Raw genomic sequence first — 22,628 nt, 5'->3', positions numbered from 1 at the left:
TGCAAGCCCTCTGGGGACAGAGAAATACCTAATTGTAACTCACCGTGAGTAAAATCTGTTTATATTCAACATAGTCCAGGCAGCAACAAACATACCCAATACTTGGATAGATCTTGTTCAGTCTCTGTGGAGTAAGGTACTACCTAAAGTGTATTTTATAACTATTTTCAAACCAAGGTTTCACTACTGGTTAGAATGATATGGGGGAGAGAATCTTTCCCACAGAAATGCACTGGAGTGTATAAAATATTTGGAGAGTGAAATTGAAAAATCATTACTTCTGACCAAATCAGTTTTTTTGCAGAATTGAGTGTAAGGGATGCCTAGAAAGACATCTCCTGCACATGTGAATACACAACTTGGATAGTTGGTGTGCTTGCTCCTTTCATGTTGTTGACCTTCTCATTCTTGTAAGAAGTCTCCAGTTTTTTGGCATTAATGCCTGGAACTCTGTTAATAGCTACAAAAGCTGGTTAGAAATGTAGTATCAGGTCTGTGACTAACTTCAGTCACATTGTTGTTCAGTTTATAAATTACAAATTAGGGCATTATGAGTTGGAAACTATTTTAAACCCATACAGCTATGGGAACGATGTATGTAAAATTTAGAACGGTCTTTGCACAGAAGCATGTTAACGTGGATTTGTAGGGGTAAAAAATATATATAGCTCTTCTGCTCAGTCCCTTTCTTTCGGGCCGATACAGTAAGGACGCGTTAGAGTGCGGCAGTGCCGGGCGCACCCACGTTTGCCGCACGCACAGTTCGGATCACATACCGCTTGATACTCTATTTAAATTGCTTGCAAATGCAAGCCGCGTCCATAAAGCGCAATCCATTTTACTGTATAGACGCTTTATACAGCGCCTATTCAGTATCCCGGGTGCGCTGGTACCTGTCATTTCAAATGACATTTGAAATGACAGGTACCAGGAAGTGGATCCCAAATTTAACCAAAAGAAAACCTAAAATCCCCGAATCATGGCAGGTGAAAAGCGACTTGACATGTAAAGTATTGTGAATAAGTGTAAGCAAAGTAAACTTACTTTTTCTTTCTTTCAGCCCTCTCTGCCTCCCGGGGGCAGCCGGCGGCGAAAGCGGCTTCCAGCGGCCCCCGCTGGCGAAGATTGACAAACACACGCCCGTAGTGCACGGGTGACGTGACGTCACGCACGCCTGTTCATACGCTTTTGCTGACTTGGGGGCCCGTCAGTTTGGGTGCTCAAGCCAGCGAAGCGTATGAATGTACGCCGTGACGTCACTCACGCCTGTTCCTAGCCGTCCGTAGAGGCGTTCTCGTCTCCGCCTTTACGGATGCCTGTGTTTACGGGCGCCCATCTTCCGGCGTCAATAGAGGCGCCAGAAGACACGGACGCTGTTCTTTACAGCTAAACAAAAACAGATCATGTACCTCCTCCGGTCTTGCAGCTGGGTTCTCGGGTCGGATGGGTTCTCCTTGCTGCAGCCCACCCCTGTTCACCTCTCCAATCTGCCGAGCATTTCCTGCGTTTCTCAGTCGAGCATATCTCATTCTCCTTCTCAATCGAATGAAAATTAGCACCAGAGCAATAACATACAGGTTGTCCATGGCGCTGTCCGGTACGAAGCTGATCGAACATCACACTAACGCCAGGTAAAGGGTAGGCGGTAAATTAACAGGTTAAAGACGCGGCAAAATAGCAGGTTAGAAAGGAGATAATCGGAGCGCACGTTACAGTATCGGAGGAAATGGCTAATCCATTCATTAACATATATACATGCCGCGTGCAGAAAGGGATATGCGTCGGTTTCAAGAAGCGCTAAGGACGCGTGAAACCGGATACTGAATCGCGGGATCGCCTTACGCGTCCCAATTGTGCGCCCACAGCGGGTTAGAAACAGGGAAACTGCGGCCGCATTTTACTGTATCGGCCTGATTTGATTGAAAGCAAACAATGTTTATTCTGCTCTGTTATATCCAGGTAGGCTCTCCAGTTCTTCAGTCCTTTATACCATAAAAACTAAGACTCACCCTCCCCACAAGTTATACAAAGCTTATTAGGGAACTCTGATTCATACTACACTTTTTGGGCTGTACGGATATTTATCTGTAATGCGGGCTTCATAAAAGGACAGGATCCTAGTTCTCTCCTTCAGGGTTTAGACTAGAGTAGAAGCTGCAAGACCTTACGTTATATACCACCTGAAGGGAGAAACTGTAAAATGTTTATACAGAATCACAAATTGAGTTTAGTGGAACTTGCCCATGTGACAGTATATGTGCATATAGTTGACTCGATTGAATAATATTGAAATGTATTTGTTAAAAGTAAACCACAATCATTCATATTTCATCTAATTTTTGTATTGCTTCTAGGTTGGTTGAGGGGAAGGAGAGGGTGGCAGTTTCCTTCTATAGCTGTGGGGTTGGAATCCTGTGCCATGATCTTTCATTTGCAATTATCTGGGATGCTTTTCCTCTATTTTATGCTCTTCTCCCAGTGATTGCAGTGACAGTCCTTGGTTGAGGGCCATGCATCAGGGCTTTATCTAGAACCCTGCTGTCATGGCACTCTAATCCAACCAGTAGATGTTGCCATTGCCCGATGACTGACTGACTCCCCTCCAGGTATGGGAGCACTGCCTCAGCAGTATCCTCAGCCCTGGCTGGTCTGGAGAGCCAAGCACCTGTTCTAAGAGTTGAATCCAGGTCTTCCACATGTGCCCATAGATTGACCCTTAGAATGGTTGTCATCTTTAACTTCATCTCCTTCTACTATCTTATTTCTAACTGAGAGCTGATCAGTCTGAATTCCTGCAGTTGTCTTTTAAGCTTCAGGGCACAGGCAGCCTGGAGCTTTTTCTGAATGACTTGCCTGAACAAATACAATTCCAGCAAAATTTAAAAGCTAGAAAACTTCAGAGTATTTGCAGGATTTTCAAGGACAGTCTTACATAGATATATACCACCACCAATATATCAATATAAGAAGCTCAGTCCTGTCTGGTTAATACTTTTAAGGGGTAATAAAAACACTTTGGAAAGTAATATTTTAATTTCACTTTAGGCAAAATGATTTTGATCTGAGGTTTGAAAGAAGGCTCAGTAAACTCAACTGCCTTAAACAGGCATAAATAAAACATTAGAGGTAAAATATTTTTTTCTATACTCTTAAGGTAAACATTTATATTTCTGGCTAAGATGCTGCAGTGAAGTGAGATTTTCTCATAAGAACATAAGACTTGTCATACTGGGTCAGACCTACTCCTGGGGGAATTCTGCACACAAAAACTGAAAATTCTGCAAACTTTATATTGGTCAAAATAACACAATTTACATGACAATCTTTAATTACATTTTAAATTATTACAGAAAAAAGTTATTACTTAAAAGTTGCAAAATTTTAAATATTTTGAGCAGAATTTCCCTAGAAATTCACTGTAAGTGTCCTTTCCACATACACATACACACACACACACCCTCATACAGGCTCCCTCACTCTTGCGCGCGCACACATGCCCACATAGAGGGCCCTCTCTTGCATACACACCCACACAATCTCCCTTTCTCTCTCTCACATACATCCTCATACAGGCTACCTATGTCTCTCTCTCACGCAGCCCTTCACACAGGCTCTGGCTCACACATACACAGGCTAGCACCCTCACATACACACGACCCCTTTTTCATACACATGAGCTCCCAATCTCTCACACATACATACTCCTTCACAATCTCCTCATATAGGCTCCCTCTCTCTGAAACCCACACTCAAGCATCCCCCCCACTCCCCCTCTTACCAACCAAGCTGACTCTCACCCTCCCCCACACCTCCTCTCCTCTCACACAACATTCTCTCTCACCGCCATCCCCTTCCCCTCATATAGGCTCCCTCTCTGACACCCACCCTCTCTTACCTCCCATGCTCTCTCACACACACACACTCTTTCACCGGCATGCCGCGGGACGCGCTCCATTTGTGGCAAAGACTAAGCCCGGGGCGCTGTTCAAGGTGAAAAGGGAAGGCCCCTGTGTGCTGCGAACGGCGCGCTGGACCTTCATTTTCGCCACGAATGGAGCGTGTGCCGCGGGATGCACTCCCCATTCTGCACAGATGGGGAATTCTGCGCAAATTCTGCCTTCCACAGTAGCGCAGAATTCCCCCAGGAGTAGTCAGACCAAAGTTCGATCAAACCCAATATCCTGTTTTCAAAAGTTGCGATCTTGCCACCTGGATTGGCCAAAAGTCAGTAGATTCCATGCTTCTTATCCCAAGGATTTTCTCATTCTCTGTAGCTGACTAGGATGACAGTGCTCCGTATGTGGCTTACAAGAACTAGTTATGTATAAATTTGTATTTCTAGACCACCTTTTCAGTATTAACTTAAAAGGGTTTACAGCATTTTTTCGGATATAAGTATCCGCTCCAAAGAGCTTATAATCAGGTAAGGGGAGATAAAATAACTTGCCCAAGGTCACAGGAAATGTCAGTGAAAAATGGGATTTGAACTCTGGTTTGCAACCTCCCTTCTTCCTCTGCAAGGCAAATATATTGTAATTCCAATACATTTTCTCTGGTTAACAGATTTCTGAGGCTTTTTATGAATTTTGAAGCATTCTGTTTATTTTTGGGTTAGAGATAGAGACTTGCAGGTCTTCCAAGCAGCTTTTCTTAGTTCTGTAAAACTGTAAAATTGAGAGAAATCTGTAGAGCTTTCTTTGATAGGTTCTTGCATTAAAAAACCATTTGAGATCAACTTGGATCCATATTGCTTTTAATGCTTTCTTCCATAGAGGGGATACTTGCTGTAAAACACTGAATTGGCCAAGGGATTGACTAGTTTCATTTCAGTGCATTTTTCCATCCTGTGTAGGAGGGTTGAATTTGTGGCAGATGGAATAAAAATGATTCACATTGCAAAATGGGATTTTGAGTAATCCCTGAATTCAATATTCAATTTGTGTGTCTCCTTGAATATATATGTAGTAACTCAGCTGGTCTTTTAGGTATAATTGAGAAAAGTTGGGATGTATGAATTTCATTGTTATAAAGTAACTATCAATATGGTAGTGGAATGACGTTCTTAAATTACATTTTTGACTTGTTATGCAGGTGTGCGAGTGCTAGTAGATGCTCGAGAGAAGCTTCACATCCCATGGGGGAATCCTTCCAGTCAGAAGCATGGGGAAGTTATGATGGCGTTCGACACTCGGTCATCTATGGTGGCACAGGGAATAGTGGAGACAGAAGTTTTTTTACAGTATCTACCATCAATTAGAGCATTATGGGCAGACAGTGGTATCCAACATGCCTATGACAGACGCAGAGAATTTCAACTGGTAAGATATTCATTATGCAGAACACTCTGCTTTCTTATTTGATTTATTGATAGACTTTAATATTTTATGGGGAATTCTGAAAAAAATGCAGATCCCTATCTATACATAGATGTTTCATTTTCCAAAAGTGGAATAGGTCGATGACTCAACTATCCTAAAATTAAAGTTTGATATTATTCAGACCTTTCTAAATGTCAGTAATTTAAGATTAAATTATAAAGCTGGAGACAAGCTAAATCACTGCATATTTATTGGCGCTTTCAAAATCCCCCAAGTCATCCATGAAATACTGGATGGAATTGCATAAACCAAAAATGAATTATATAGTACTGGGTTAATGGAAATTTTGGTTTGTAATATTACTCTTTATAGCACACCAGATGTACTCAGTGCTATACAGTAGCAATAGTGTATTCAAGTTCAATATCTCTGTATCAGAGAGCTCAGTGGTTACCTGAGATACTGAGATTTAAAGTGCTTTGCCAAAGGTCATAAGTAGCATTGGTGGGAGATCTGAACCCTGACTCCGCTGTTTCTCAGCCTATTCATTTAACCATTAAGCCCCTCTTCCTGAGTGTTTAGAGTTCCGATGAGCAGTACTTTGATCTCTGCCCTTCTTTTCTTTCTGTATCTTTATTTAAACAAGTCAAAAGCAGCTACTCAATAAATCAGTCAAAAAGTGCTCAGAATGATTTACATATCACTAAACAGGTCAAGGTTTTAGTATGGATCATGCAATGGAGTGCTGACTAGTTAAAAACTAATGAACTAGGATTTAGTTGTTAGACCTCTTTAGCTATCTCTCAGTTGCTGTGACACTGTCCTACCACTGTATCAGGCCTATGCAATATCGTGCCATCTGGATGCGTGTCCATAACCTCTGATGCAATAAGGGGATTAGCATGTCCAAAACGTGCATCCAAACCAGCGTGTAGCTATTAGCCCTCATCACATGTAAGTACCATGTTGATGAGGCTGTTAACTAGTACCCGTGGTGGGGGTGTGTGTGTGTTTGTGTAAAAAAAACCCAAAAAAACGCCAAGTTTGGGTGCACATTGTTTATGAGCACTTTGTTGCATCAGTCTGTCTGTTAGCTTTTGGGAGAGAAGCAACTAACAAAGCACTGGAGCCAGGGTTGATTGCAACTGCATCCATGAAACATGCTTGGAAAACTCAGTGGGACTCAGTCCATAGATGTATCATGTCCATATAGCTGAATGATTTGATAGAATCAAGTTACCTCATTAATCTGTGGTCAATGAATCTGCCTTGGAAAGAGCCAGAAAGTCAAGGTCTCACATTTTTCCCTGGGGTGTGAAACCCAGATTTTGGTTCTTTTTGGGGAACTTTTTTTTTTCCCAGAACACTATGCTTCAATTCCATATAACACCCTACTAGAGCTGCATGATTAAGTACATTTCATTCTGGAATGGGCATAAAAAATTTGAATCTCTTCAAGAGGAATTTTTCAGTTGCTTGAATACTGTAGAGTGCAGTAAGCATCTGGTCATTTTGACCTTTGATACTTTCAAAACAGCACTGAGAGCTGGTACCTTCAGACTCTCATGGGTGTGGGCCTCTGGCCTAAGAGGATACGTAGGACAGGCTTGTAAATTTTGCTATGCAGCGAAAAGCATGGAGTAGCAGCTCTATTTAGAGCAGCAGGCTGCAATCCAGGATTCAAATCCCCCTGATACTCCTTGTGACTTTGGGCAAGTCACTTTACCCTCCATTATATCAGGTACAAATTTAGGGGCTTGTTCACAAAGCCATGTTAAGCCATTTACTATGCAGTAAATGGCCTAATGCGGGGATAACGCAAGGTATTTCAAATATCTCACATTAATCTGGTTCCTGCACCGTGCATATTTAAATGAGCTGATTAGCCAGCAATTGCAAGCTAATCAGCTTAAAAATATGCTGATGCAAATCAAATAGCATGGCTTGATTTGAAGAGTTGAGACTAACTTTGCCCCGGAGCATTGAGATATTGGTGAACGTCCTGGTTCTCCTGGCCCCTTGTCTTAAAGGGGCCAATAGCTCGAAGTAACAAAAAAACACCAAGCATTTGCATGGAAACTCTGTTCTACCCCTACTCCCATTCAGAGGTGGCTGTAAATGGAAAACACTTTGTGCAGTTAAAGTCCTGCGCAAAATCTTCACTTTCAATAAAAAAATAATAATAATAATAATAAATCCAGCCCCTGGAGGCTGAGACCCCTATCTTCCAGACCCCTTTTTCTTACTCTCAGTTCCTACCCTGGTGGTTCAGTGAGGGCTCAGACACCACTGGATTATCAGGGTTAGAAATAAGTAAGAAGGCAGGGGTGAGATGCAAAACAAAGGGGAAAAAATTCCTGGATTATGTAAGAATGCTGATGACACCTAGTCCTGGTTCTGAATGAGCTGGAAGGCCAAAGGACTAGGAGAAAACTGTCCAGTCAAAAAAAAAAAATCCTTTTAAACGGTTAGCAAAGTTAGTATCCAAGACAGAAACTGCAGATGTAAGGTTTTATTCTGGTGGGCACGGCAGCTTCCAGTCTTACTATAGCACTCAGATTTTTTTAAACTGTTCGTTTGAAAACAAAGCACACTCATAATACAAAGTCAACAATAAAAACAGATCATGGTAGAATCAGCAAAAAAATACATGTATGATACAAATAATCAGAAAAGATAAATTAGGTCTAAGCATTTCTCCCACTGCCAACTCCAATTCGGATTCCAAACGTTAATGTTGGTCCATTTGTTCTTGGAGGGCATAAGTCATCCTTTCCAAGGTCTCCATCTTGCCTACCATGTGCTCTCAGCCCATGGTAGGAAAACACTTCCACAAGTGAGCAATGGTCAGGTGGGCAGCATGCAGTAGTTGGTTAGTCAGCTTCCTCAGTCTTCTCATACAGAATGTGGTGGATCACAGACCCAGAAGACACTAAGAAGAATTAGCGTGCGGTCGCAGACTGTAGATAGTGGAGATAAGATCCAACACCTGGGACCAAAAGGACTGTATCTTTTTTTTTTTTTTTTTTACATTCCCATCATATATGCATATAACTTCCCTCCTGACTACATCCTCTCCAACAGAGAACTTGCATTACTGAATTTTGCAAAACAAAAGGCTGGAGTACAGTATATTCTATGCAATAATTTGAATATCACTTTAGCTTTACTGCAAACAAATTCTACAAGATGCTCTCCAAATGTGTTCACATTTTAGCATCTAAATCACCATGTAAATACAAATTCCATTTTCATATTAGCCCAAGTGTTGTACCCTCCTCACACAAGAGCAGACTATCTATAAGGCCCTTGTAGTAGTTAGCTATTTATGCTACTATAGGAGGCACACCTAGTAACGTGAGGTTTAGGTAGTAGTGTAGGGGGTTAGAGGCCACGTTGACATGCAGAGTGAGACGTACAAACAGAACCGGGCCGGGCATCTTCTGTGCCCTTTTCTGCGCAGGGAGGGAATTCTGCGCAAATTCTGTGCTCTGCAGTAGCGCAGAATTCCCCCAGGACTAACACTTCCTCCACAATGGGCTATGATCACGGCAAGAGAGCTGGAGTCAGCAGTACTCTGAGCACGGTCTCTTCTTCGTGTCCCCACAGCCCGGAAGAGGATGTGAAGTGCAGTGGCCGCGCACACAGGAAGAAGAGACCCTGTTAGGTAAAGTCTCTGCAGCGTCAGCTTGGAGCAAAATGAGGAGCGACATCAGCCCCTGTGGCAGATGGGACTCTTTCTCAAGGGTACAAGAGCTGGAAGAAGAAGATATTGCCGCTAGTTCAGTGGGGAGATAGTGAGAGCGCCTCTGTGTGAGACACTGAGAGGAGAAATTTGCAAACAACCCCCTCCTCCTAATTCACAACAATTGCAGGGCACTTGGAAATCGAATGTATGGAGAACAGCATTTTTTAATCCTTATTTTTAATTGCTTTTTTAAAATATTTTATTGGTGTCTAGAAATTTTTTGTTTTTAATTGGATATGCCATTCATCAGCTGTTTTGAAATCTTTTCTTTTTATTAGAATGGTTTTACTGCTATTTTATATTTCTTGCTTTATGAGGACTGGTGCTTTCTTTTTCCTTTGCACTGCATACAGAGTCTGACTTATTGAGCTTTCCAGTTCAGTTTTTGACTGCATGTTTCTATTTATGCTTTATGGTCTCTTTATTCTTTGTAGGTGAGGGTCTGCACATGTGCCAGAGGTGAGGTGTTCTGCTACATGTAGTTTCTGAGTAGGGCTCTATAGCAGCCTGGCTTGTTCCATTTTCCTAATTGAAGTATTAGAATTTTAAGGCCTGGTGTAATATTTTCAGTGTTGCCTTTTCTTAGGTAAGGTAGCTACTGTTTGAGTGCTGTTAAGTTGGTGCTGTTCTGGTTTGGGAGGTTTACTATTTATATAATTTGTTCAGAGAGAATACTCTTATTTTTCCCTTGGCTTATAACAATAAAAATACGGGGCCTTTTTTAAAGTTCTGCTGTAGGTTGTAATGAGCGGTGTCATGCATGTGTCAGGTGTGTCCTGACCGAAAAAAGGTTGACAACCACTGCCATAGGTAATAGAACGGTCCTTAACAGCCATGGCTAGGAGGGACTCTGCCTTCCTGCCATGCTTATATTTATATACCAAAAAGCCAAACAAAACCCCCTAGTGTAAGTTAATACAAGAGCAACACCACAATCGAAACCTATACAACTGTATATAATATGGTGAAACAAATATAAAATATTATTGATTTTACTATCAGGAACCCCTCTAGAAAATATTTTTAGACAGGAAGGTGGTAGTTTCATGTTGTACTGTTTTAAAGGTACCATCCAGGTTACCCAAAAAACTTATGATCAACATACCACCATCTATCCACCTGTTCTTTTTTTTAATAATTTTTTCATTCAGCATGCTGTGACCCCAGACAAAGAATCATGTCTGAAACTTTGGCCAAGTTGGGAACAATGAGCAGCTAAGAGAACAATTTTATTTTTTCTTGTGTGGTTTGTAAGAACAATTTTTGTTTTGAACACGGTGCTGATAATATATTGATATTTGAAAATGACCAGAAGATAGTAGTAAGTGGTGTGGGCGGAATCATAATCAGTTTATTTTCCACAGTGATAGAGCAAAAGAAAAAGTTAAATTGATTTCATTGGTGGCATTACAAAAAATTATAAAATCTGGTGAATGATGATCATTTTGATTATAACAAGTTTTTGGGGTTTTTTTGGGTAACCTGGATGGTACCTTTAAAACAGTACAACATATGAAACTACCACCTTTCTGTCTAAAAAAAAATCTTCTAGAGGGGTTCCTGATATAAAATATTGATTTTACTATTTGTTTTACCATATTATATTCAGTTGTGTGGGTTTAGATTGTGGTGATGCTTATATTTATGCCATGTGAACCAAAGAGATTTTTCATTATTAGGAATTTACAAACTCTTAAGTTCGTCTCTGGCCAAATTTAATTTTTTAAGAATAGCAGGGACCCTCCAGATTTGCTTAAACTCTAATTTATGAATTTCAGCCTCCAACTCTGGTTTGACTTTCCTACTTTTGTTGAGGTGACTTGCATATGAAATAATTCTTTCTCAGACCACAGCTTTAAGAGCCTCCCAGTGCAATGTGGGGGTCAAAATATGTGGTCAGATTATGCTTGAAAATAATCAACACTTGTGTAATGGATTAAATCCCTGACCACCTCCTTCCCCCCAATAAAGAGGTATTAAGTTTCCAAGGTCTGAATAACCTTGCAAGTAGATGAGACCCAACGGAAATAGAGCATTATGATCAGAAATCATACAGGTCAAAATATCATCATCCCATACCTTGGGAGCCAAAATGGGACCGTGCCAAAAACAATCAATCTGATGACTATAGAATTGGTGCCTAGGAGAAAAAAAAAGTATAATTTCTGCCGGTTGGGTATCTCTCCTGCCAAACATTCTTACCAAGACAAAAATTGGATAGATCCAGAAAACATTCACCAGTACTCAAGCTATCTTTGTTTTGGATCTAAAAGATTCCAGTCACCCCCAATGCACCACCCCAAAAGTGTGTTAAAGCCTGACTGCACCTTCTGAAACCCCTATAGAATTTGGACTGTCTGTTATTAGGGCCATGGATATTCAGCAAAGTCATTGGTCAAATACTCTCTTCCAAAATAACAAAGCAACCCTAAGGATCACAGTAGGCACGATGAATCAGTAAAGAAGGTTCTTCAAAGGATACATTCTCCTCTACTTTTGGAGGAATAAGCATCATACTCTTTACTTATCCAGGACCTTTGCAATTTATCATATTCACTAGAAAGTATTTCTTGCAGGGATGTCACGTTGGTTATCTGATATATGAGAAAATGTAATATTCTGGATCTTTTAATTGGATTAGAAATTTCATGTACAATGAGGGAGACAATACATATATCAGATGTTAATCTATTAGGAGCAATCAACATAATTAAAGACCAATAGAGCCTTTAGAAAATGCCCAACAAAGCTGCTACCTAAATTACCCATGAATTGCAATAAATATTCACAAGTGTTCATTTTTGGTAACCCCAAGAACATCCTCTAACCCTCAACCCATCCTGTACAGCTCCCCCCCCCCCCCATCACCCCTCCCCCAAACAATAACAACAGTACCCAAACATTGTAGTACTAAAGTCCCACTAAACCACATAATCTGCAAAACCCTTGCATCCTTCCAGAACATTTTTTTTTCAAGGGGGGTGGGTGGGGAATACCTGAGCCATGACCCAAAATCAAAATAGCACAGGTTGAACTTGAAAGAGAGAATGAGCCCCGGCAACAAAAGGCATCGCAGCCCACCCTCGGAAGCACGCCCAGCCCGGGTAGCGCAGCCAACATCTAAAGCCTATTAAACTGCAAAAGGAAAAATATCAAATGAAAGTAAGTCTGAGGATTGCCAAAGAAATAATTTAAGTCCAAATTTCAAGATTATAATCAAAAAATGCACTGAACAGCGTGAAACAGTATCGATGCAAAAAAAGTGCAATAAAGTTCAAGAGTATCAAATAAAAATCAGGAGGCGATACTAATAAGTAAAATGACCACAGATCTCACATCAAAATTGCTCATTAAAGCACCAGTCCAAACTCTAAACCCTTTGAAAGCTTGTCGTACAAATATCCACATTGAAAAGTCCGGTTGTTAAAGATATCTGATTTACAAATATTAGAGCAAAATTTTTTTATTTTTTATTAAAGAAAATGGAGTCTTTCTCACAGGACAAGCAGGATGGTTGTCCTCACAAATGGGTGACATCGAGGATGGAGCCCACCACGGAAAACTTCTGTCAAAGTTTAAACAGAACTTTGACTGGCCCCTACTGGGCATGCCCAGCAAGGCACTGACCCTGCAGCCAGCAGGGGTCTCCCTTCAGTCTTCTTTTTTCCGCGCAGCAGTTGCCACGCGGTGAAAGGAGCTCTCTTACCACGTTCCTGACAGGAATTCGGTATTTTTCTATCCGAAGAAAATTTGCCCCTCAGGGGTCTCCCTTCGACAAATTTTTGTCACTTTCGCGGAAACCGGTAAGTTTTTTCCCTTTTTTAATCGGCGGCCGTCGATTTTGGCCCTTGAGGCCTGTGGGAACTTACTGAGCCCGCGCCTAAATTTGGCCTTAAGCCATGGCGACGGGGTTCCGTCGATGTCCGGATTGTACCCGGACTATGTCCATCACTGACCCCCATAGGGTTTGTGTTTTATGTTTGGGTAGTGAGCATGATGTCCTGACTTGCACCAAATGTGCCTTAATGACACCTAAGGGTCGCAAGGCCAGGATGGAGAAGATGGGGCTCCTCTTCCATGCACCCACCCCAACGCCATCGATAGCATCGACGTCATCGGAACCGGCACCGTCGAAGTTGCACCACCATCGCCAACCCGCCGGTGACCGTCCACCATCGATGACTTCTCGGCCGTCGACTCCTGTCCCCTCCCCGGATGACCGAGGAGATCGGAAGGATAAGCATCGCCATCGACGGCACAAGTCTCGGCCCGTCGAGGATCCGCAACCATCGACCTCTGAACAGGCCGAGCCACCGAAGAAAAAGCCTCGGTCGGACCTGGCACCGTCCACGTCTCGTTCGCAGGCACCGAGGAAACCCTCACCCTCCCGGGGTGCGGGGGCCGTGATCCCACCGGTTACGGTGGTCCCTCCGGCCCTGCCTCAGCCTCCCTCTCCCGTCGACCCGGGTATGCTTACCCCTGGTCTCCGGGCAGAACTGGACCGGCTGGTCCAGGAGGCCATCGAGAATGCGATGCGAAGATTCCAGCCTCCACCGGCACCGCCTCCGGCACCGATTCCGGCACCGCCTCAGGCACCGACCTCAGCACCGACTCTGCCACCGAGGATGGAACCGACCACCGAGCCTATAGTGGAAGCGTTGGCACCGATACTAAATCGTATGGAGGCACTTATGCGCGCCCTTCCATCGGTGATTTCATTAGCACCGACTACACCATCATCTCCGGAAGGACATTCATCGACAGGAGAAACACCGTTCCGGATTCCTCCGTCCGGTGTCGTTCCATCGGTGCCTTCACATACCTTTCCACCGATTTATCCTTCGGCTCCATCGATTCCAAGATCGGCACCGATTCCATCGGTGGCCCCGAAGCCCTCGATGCCGTTCACTGTTCCGCTTGCAGCACCGGTTCCATCGATGCCTTTGGATCCTCTACCAGGTCCTTCAGGACAGCAAACCTTACATGATCCTTATGATACCTGGGGTGATGATTCATCTTCAGATACAGATTTACCATCCCCACCATCTCCTACAGAGAGTAGAAAACGATCTCCTCCTGAAGATCTCTCCTTTATAAATTTTGTAAAGGAGATGTCAGAAGTTGTGCCTTTTCAGCTGCAATCTGAGACCGATGACAGGCACCAAATGATGGAGCTGCTCCAATTTCTGGATGCCCCCAAGATCATCGCTTCCATCCCCATTCACCAAGTATTTCTGGATCTTTTAAAGAAAAACTGGGAATCACCTTCATCTGTGTCACCAGTCAATAAAAAAAAGCTGACTCAACCTACCTCGTTCAGTCAGCACCAGGATTTCAGAAGTCTCAACTGGATCATCGCTCTGTTGTAGTTGAGTCTGCGCAAAAGAAAGCCAAGCGTTTAAAGCCACACTCTTCCACTCCCCCTATCAAGGACAACCAATTTCTTGATAGTGTGGGAAGGAAAGTGTATCATGGGGCTATGTTGATATCTCGTATAGCTTCATACCAACTTTATATGACTCAGTACAACAGAGCTATCCTTAAACAAATGCAGGACTACGCTGACACCTTACCGGACCAATACCAGCCACAGCTTCAAGCCCTCCTTCACAAAGGATTTGAAGCTGGGAAGCACGAGATCCGAACGGCCTACGATATCTTCGATGCTTCCACGAAAGTCTCAGCTACTGCCATCTCAGCCAGACGTTGGGCTTGGTTAAAATCATCCAACCTTCGCCCAGAGGTTCAGGATCGTCTAGCCGATTTACCCTGCTTAGGGGATATTCTGTTCGGAGAACAGATTCAACAAATTGTGGCGGAATTGAAGGATCACCACGAGACGTTGAAACAACTTTCGTCTGTTCCATCTGAGGTATCCTCCAAACCACCACCTAAGAAGGACTCCAAAAAGTCATTCTTTCGGCCACGTCGTTATTACCCTCCGTCGACTAGGCCTCGTCCGGCTCGATCCTCCACCAGACCTCAGCCACGCCAACCTCGGAAACAAAGACCTGCTGTAGCCCCACCCCCCGGGCCTGCGGCAGGCCTTTGACTTCCCGACTCGGAGCACATGCCATATCCCACTCCCCCACATCCCTGTAGGGGGTCGTCTGTGCCACTTTCTACAGCATTGGATACGGATTACCTCAGACCAGTGGGTGCTGGCGATTATCGCACAGGGTTACCACCTCAATTTCATAACTCTTCCGGCAGACTCCCCGCCGCTTCAAGCGTGGAGTCTATCCAGCCATTTGGCTCAATTACAACAGGAAGTATCTCTTCTTCTGCAATCAAATGCTATAGAACTCGTTCCTCCCTCTCAACGAGGCAAGGGATTCTATTCCAGATACTTCCTAATTCCAAAGAAATCAGGAGGGCTACGTCCAATTTTAGACCTTCGAGCCCTCAACAAGTATCTGCAAAAAGAAAAGTTCAAGATGGTAACCCTGGGCACGTTACTCCCTCTGCTGCAGAAAGGGGATTGGCTATGCTCCCTCGACCTCAAGGAAGCTTATACCCATATTGCGATAACACAATCCCATCGCAAATATCTGCGGTTTCTCGTAGGCCGCGACCATTATCAATACCGAGTACTGCCTTTCGGTCTGGCATCTGCTCCACGGGTCTTCACCAAATGCCTCGTAGTTGTAGCAGCATTCCTCAGGAAGGAAGGTGTCCACGTATACCCCTATCTGGACGACTGGCTGATCAGGGCCTCCACCCCTCAGATTGCCCGGTCCTCCCTACAATTGACAATCAACACACTCCTTTCCTTAGGGTTTCTTGTCAATTACGAGAAATCTTGCTTCGTCCCATCTCAAACCTTATCTTTCATTGGGGCAGACTTGGACACCTTACAGGCAAAGGCCTACCTTCCGCTACAACGGGTCCAAACTCTCATGTCCCTAGCTCACCAGCTCCAGTCTCAAGACACTGCCACAGCTCGCCAATTCCTAGTTCTCCTAGGACACATGGCATCCTCGGTTCAAGTCACTCCCATGACCAGACTAGCCATGAGGGTAACACAATGGACTCTACGACAACAATGGATTCAAGCTTTTCAGCCTCTGTCCTCCATAATCACAGTCACACAAGCGCTGCGCCTATCCTTAACTTGGTGGACGACTCAGGTCAACCTCCTTCAGGGCTTACCCTTTCTTCCACCGGATCCGCAAGTTATCCTAACCACCGACGCTTCCCACATCGGTTGGGGGGCCCATGTGGACAATTTTCAAACCCAAGGGTTATGGTCCAACGAGGAAGCCGAACACCAGATCAATTTCCTGGAACTTCGAGCAATCCGCTATGCGCTCCGCACTTTCAAAGATCATCTCTTTCATCAGATAATCTTAATCCAGACGGACAACCAAGTGGCCATGTGGTACATAAACAAGCAGGGAGGCACAGGCTCCTTCCTTCTGTGTCAGGAAGCTGCGCAGATCTGGGCGGAAGCCCTCTCCCACTCTATGTACCTCAGGGCCACTTACCTGCCGGGAGTAGACAATGTATTGGCAGACCGGCTGAGCCGTGTCTTCCGACCGCACGAGTGGTCACTCGATCCTCTGATAGCGACCTCTCTGTTTCACAAGTGGGGTTCTCCCTGCATAGACCTCTTTGCGTCCCCTCAGAACCACAAAGTGGACGATTACTGCTCTCTCATTCGGAGCCAGAACTCTCGGCCGAGGGATGCATTCTCCCTCAAGTGGACAACCGGTCTGCTCTACGCATTCCCCCCACTTCCTCTTGTGTCAAAGACTCTCGTGAAGCTACGCCAGGACGGAGGAACCATGATCCTGATAGCACCTTACTGGCCACGCCAAGTATGGTTTCCAATACTCCAGGATCTCTCCATCCGCAGGCACATTCCTCTGGGAAAGGACCCGCATCTGCTCACTCAAAACGACGGATGCCTCCTCCATCCCAACCTCCAAGCCTTGTCCCTGACGGCATGGATGTTGAAAGGTTAGTCCTTCAGCCTTTCAACCTTTCAGATTCCGTTTCTCGAGTCCTGATAGCTTCACGAAAGCCTTCCACAAGAAAGTCTTACTCATACAAATGGAAAAGGTACACATCATGGTGCACTTCTCAGTCCCTTGATCCCCTTTCCTGTCCAATTTCCAAATTCTTGGACTATTTATGGCATCTCTCTGAATCAGGTCTTAAAACCTCTTCCATTAGGATGCATGTCAGTGCGGTAGCCGCCTTCCATAAAGGTGTACAGGGTGTCCCTATTTCAGTACAACCCCTAGTAACACGTTTTCTTAAAGGCTTGCTCCATCTGAAGCCACCCTTACGGCCTCCGGCCCCATCCTGGGACCTTAATCTGGTTCTTGGTCGTCTAATGAAACCTCCTTTCGAACCTCTGCACTCCTGTGAGTTAAAGTATCTCACATGGAAAGTGTTATTCCTTTTGGCTATCACTTCAGCTCGCAGGGTTAGTGAATTACAGGCCCTAGTTACCTATCCGCCTTACACTAAACTCCTGCAGGACCGGGCGGTACTCCGCACTCACCCTAAATTTTTACCTAAGGTAGTTTCTGAGTTTCATATCAATCAATCCATCATACTACCTATCTTTTTTCCCAGGCCCCATTCCAACTCTGGAGAACAGACCCTGCATACCCTAGACTGTAAACGAGCTCTAGCCTTTTACCTAGACCGTACAGTTTCTCACAGGAAGAGCACTCAATTATTCGTCTCTTTCCATCCTAACAAGTTAGGACAACCTGTGGGTAAGCAGGCTCTTTCCTCCTGGTTGGCGGACTGCATTTCTTTCTGCTATGAGCAGGCTGGCATTCCTTTCCAAGACCGTGTCAAAGCACACTCTGTGAGGGCCATGGCGACGTCAGTGGCACACCTTCGATCGGTGCCGCTTCCTGACATCTGCAGGGCTGCAACCTGGAGTTCTCTCCATACCTTTGCAGCCCACTATTGTTTGGACAAAGCTGGAAGATAGGACTCCATCTTCGGCCAATCTGTCTTGCGTAACCTTTTTCCAACCTGATGTACCAACACCCTTCCACCTTCCCGGTAGGGTGCGGATGCCCTTTCCCAAATTCCACCCCACTTGTACTGCCTGTTGCACGTCGTTGGGTGCATTTGGTGCAAGTCAGGACATCCTCAGCTCGGTACTCACCCATTTGTGAGGACAACCATCCTGCTTGTCCTGTGAGAAAGCAAATGTTGCTTACCTGATGTAACAGGTGTTCTCACAGGACAGCAGGATGTTAGTCCTCACGAAACCCGCCCGCCACCCCGCGGTGTTGGGTTCGTTTTGTTTTTACTTTTTAGGCACTGCCTGTAGCTTTGAAAATCAGACTGAAGGGAGACCCCTGCTGGCTGCAGGGTCAGTGCCTTGCTGGGCATGCCCAGTAGGGGCCAGTCAAAGTTCTGTTTAAACTTTGACAGAAGTTTTCCGTGGTGGGCTCCATCCTCGATGTCACCCATTTGTGAGGACTAACATCCTGCTGTCCTGTGAGAACACCTGTTACATCAGGTAAGCAACATTTGCTTTCTTCAGGCTCTGCCAGGAGTTAGGCACCTTTGTGAATGGAATTTTTTGTTCTGAACACAGACAGATATTTGTTTTGATGAACCTTTTTCTTTATGTATAGTGTTACAAAATGGCATAATTTTGACAAGTCTATTTTAGACCAGCATAAGAATGTTTTCATAGTAGTCACAATATATATATATACATGGTAACACTGACTTCCTGTTCAGTGAAATCTTTGGACCCTCCCCCAGGATCTCCTAAGTGAAAAAGTTTAGTAATTCTGTCTATGGCATGGTTCATGTTTTTATCTGTTCTCTGCCTTAGAATTGCTTGGCTTTTCTTGTGGGAATCTTGGGAAAATCTGTGTCTTGGACCTCGCTTGCCGGCCTTTGTGGGACCAGGGCAAACAGCCCTGTTTTGAGTTGTGTGAGGATTGTGCCAGCTCTGCTTGGCTTTATTTGGAATAGCTGGAAGCTTGCAGTGGTTACAGAGACGTGGCCCCTGCTTCAGTGACAGCAGTTTGGAACTCTAGCAGGGACCTGAATTTATGATGGGAGAGCAGAGGCTTATTGCACCAGTGAAAGAAGCACAAATGTTTACTGTAAACTCCAGGCCAGCTATATTTTGCACATTCATTTTATGTGGCTTTGTAGCAGTAAATGATTTGCAGCATCTTAAAAAAGTTTGAAATTAGTGCATTAAACCAGCATTTGCATTTTCAGATTTTAATGTTTCTGTTGGTTTTAGTTTCTTATTCTAGCTTTATAAATGTTAAGGTGTTTTTCTTGGGTTTTTTTTTTTTTGTTTTTTTTAAAGTACTCAGCTCCATTAACAGAAGATTTAATACCATATATGTATGTCACCATACACAGACACCAGTTGGAAAGGAAAAACCAGTAGCAATTCAGTAGGGACTACTGATAATGAAAAGGGCCAGAGTCTTGGTGCCGAATCTAATGCATTTAGAACATGCCATACTGGGTCAGACCAAGGGTCCATCAAGCCCAGCATCCTGTTTCCAACAGTGGCCAATCCAGGCCATAAGAACCTGGCAAGTACCCAAAAACTAAGTCTATTCCATGTTACCGTTGCTAGTAATAGCGGTGGTTATTATCTAAGTCAACTTAATAGCAGGTAATGGACTTCTCCAAGAACTTATCCAATCCTTTTTTAAACACAGCTACACTAACTGCACTAACCACATCCTCTGGCAACAAATTCCAGAGTTTAATTGTGCGCTGAGTAAAAAAGAACTTTCTCCGATTACTTTTAAATGTGTCCCATGCTAACTTCATGGAGTGCCCCCTAGTCTTTCTACTATCCGAAAGAGTAAATAACCAATTCACATCTACCCGTTCTAGACCTCTCATGATTTTAAACATCTCTATCATATCCCCCCTCAGTCGTCTCTTCTCCAAGCTGAAAAGTCCTAACCTCTTTAGTCTTTCCTCATAGGGGAGCTGTTCCATTCCCCTTATCATTTTGGTCGCCCTTCTCTGTACCTTCTCCATCGCAATTATATCTTTTTTGAGATGCGGCGACCAGAATTGTACACAGTATTCAAGGTGCAGTCTCACCATGGAGCGATACAGAGGCATTATGACATTTTCCGTTTTATTCACCATTCCCTTTCTAATTATTTATTTATTTATAACTTTTTTATACCGAGGTTTGTGTTTTTGACTGCCGCAGCACACTGAACAGACTATTTCAATGTGTTAGCCACTATGACGCCTAGACTCTTTCTTGGGTAGTAGCACCTAATATGGAACCTAACATTGTGTAACTATAGCATGGGTTATTTTTCCCTATATGCATCACCTTGCACTTGTCCACATTAAATTTCATCTGCCATTTTGATGCCCAATTTTCCAGCCTCACAAGGTCTTCCTGCAATTTATCACAATCTGCTTGTGATTTAACTACTCTGAACAATTTTGTATCATCTGCAAATTTGATTACCTCACTTGTATTGCATGTTATGAATCTTGTTTGTTCAAATTTTTGTTCAGTTTGAATATTTTATTTTTGGTAAATTGCTTTCCGATTCATTCAATTTAGGTAGCTCAACTCACACAATATAGCATTCGCAGTATGCTATGCAAAAAACTTATTTGGGTCACTGTTTTAACAAATACTGCTGAAGTAGTCCAGGGCTGGATGTGGTAAACTCCTTTCTCATAGATACAGAATGGGAATAGACAGGCTGATACAGTACAGCTGCACTAATAAAAAAAAAAAAAAAGCACCCATTTCTGCACCCGCTCTCAGAATGCATGCACAGCCCCTTCTCCTGGGCCTGTGATACACAATGGGGTCACACTAAAAGGAGGCACTAGGGATGATTATGTGCCCCTAGCGCGCCTCCTTGGCCCAGGAGAGGTGGCTGTCAGGTTAGGAAAACAGATGCTCAATTTTAAGAGCATCAGTTTTCCTAACTGGTGCACAGCCACGAGTTAGGAAATCGGACACTCCTTAAGTTGAGTCCATTTTCCTAACCTGACCACCAGCACATTTAAAAAAATAAATAAAAAAATAAAAAATGTTTAACCTTTTGGTTCCTCTGACTTAATATCACCAAGATATTAAGTCAGAGGATATACAGAAAAGCAGTATTTTCAGCTTTTCTGTACACTTTTTTGGGTGTAAAATGTGCAGATTGGCTGCGTACGTTTTTCGGTATCCTGGGCAATGACTAATAGCCTTATCAACATGTTTGCATGTGTTGAGCGCTGTTACTTGGCAAGGGGGGGAGTGATTGGATGCATTTCCGTGCCAACCCCCTTACTGTATAAGGAGTAGTAGATGCACATCCAACAGTGGGTTAAGCAGTGCTGAGCGCACTTTATAGTACCAGCCTTTGAGTCCTAGTCTCATATTTTCTGACACTAGAGTGTTTGCATGGCATGATTTTTCAGGCTTATTTTTTTGCCTTAACTATGAAACTGAGTGTGCGTGAAATTTGGAGTGTCTCACTATCCTTTCCTCTTCCAAAAGTCTTAATTTTAGGCCATGGTGAAATACCAGAAATGGTGGTTTTGATTCCAACTCGGATGGGAGGTTTGTTTGAAGAAAGTAATGTTGAACTGCATGCAGCTTCTCCCTTGAGAAATCAGAAAATGTCAATTTCCTTTGGCTGGAATTTTTTTTGGGGTCATGATCTGTGAATTGGACTCATTCTGAGTACAGGTTTCTGTTTCCGGTGAGGCATTTACAGATGCATATAGGAAGTTCTAACAAAAGGAAATGTGATGGAGTGTTTGGAGTCTAGATTTACTGAGATTTATGACTCATTAGTGACAGTAATATTAGAAGGGGAATAACTTGTAGCCCGCTTCATGTAGGCCTGAAGCAAACGGCTTGTCTGACTACATTTCCCCTTTGGGAAATTACAACTCAATTCTGACAAACTCAAGATGCACCTTTTTTTTTTTTTTTTTTTAACTAAGAATGAAGAAAGCATGGCCAGTGTTAACTTCATGGCCTTTTAGCATTGTTTGATAATCTTCAGGAAATTTGTGTGTAAGGATAATTTAAGTTGGTAGTCACTCTCAAGTCAGTCTTTTGAAATTCTGAATGGTGGTATAAAGTCCGAGGTTTTAAAGGCTGTTGAAACCTTTTTTCCCATCGTGACAGATCACGCTCACATGTGTGACACACTGCTCATTACAGTTCACGGCGGAAATAAAAATAAATAAAGATCCAGTATTTTTGTCAGAATATATCTCTTCCTTGTGTCATTCTTGACTGAACAGAAATTGCATAAATAGTAAACATCAGCACCAATTTCCAGCACTTAAACAGTAACCACCTTACTTAAGAAAAGGCAACACTGAAAATATTACATCAGGCCTTAAGACACCAATACGTCTCCTATTAGGAAAACTGACCAAGTCAGGCTGTTATAGAGCCCTAAACAGAAACAACACACCAGCAGAAAACTTCACCTGAATCAGATGTGCTGACCCTCATCTAACAAAGAATAAAGAGACCAAAACGTATAACTAGAAGCATGCAGACAAAAACTGAATTGGAAACCGCAACAACACAAAGTCTCTGTATGCAT

General features: G+C 43.5%; 1 protein-coding gene across 1 annotated transcript in view; it reads left to right on the top strand.

Moving 5' to 3' along the window:
- The window catches only part of GNA13 (G protein subunit alpha 13), an 85,228-nt gene that overhangs the window by 8,068 nt on the left and 54,532 nt on the right, over positions 1–22,628 (top strand). Inside the window, exon 2 of the mRNA XM_029599324.1 lies at positions 5,092–5,318. Within this exon, the coding sequence (XP_029455184.1) occupies positions 5,092–5,318 (227 nt within the window). The remainder of the gene's footprint in view (positions 1–5,091; positions 5,319–22,628) is intronic.

The sequence above is a fragment of the Rhinatrema bivittatum genome, chromosome 4 (genome assembly GCF_901001135.1).
Source record: "Rhinatrema bivittatum chromosome 4, aRhiBiv1.1, whole genome shotgun sequence".
NCBI lineage: Eukaryota > Metazoa > Chordata > Amphibia > Gymnophiona > Rhinatrematidae > Rhinatrema > Rhinatrema bivittatum.
The sequence above is the reverse complement of the archived record's forward strand: the minus strand, read 5'-3'. Positions and strand labels throughout refer to the sequence as shown.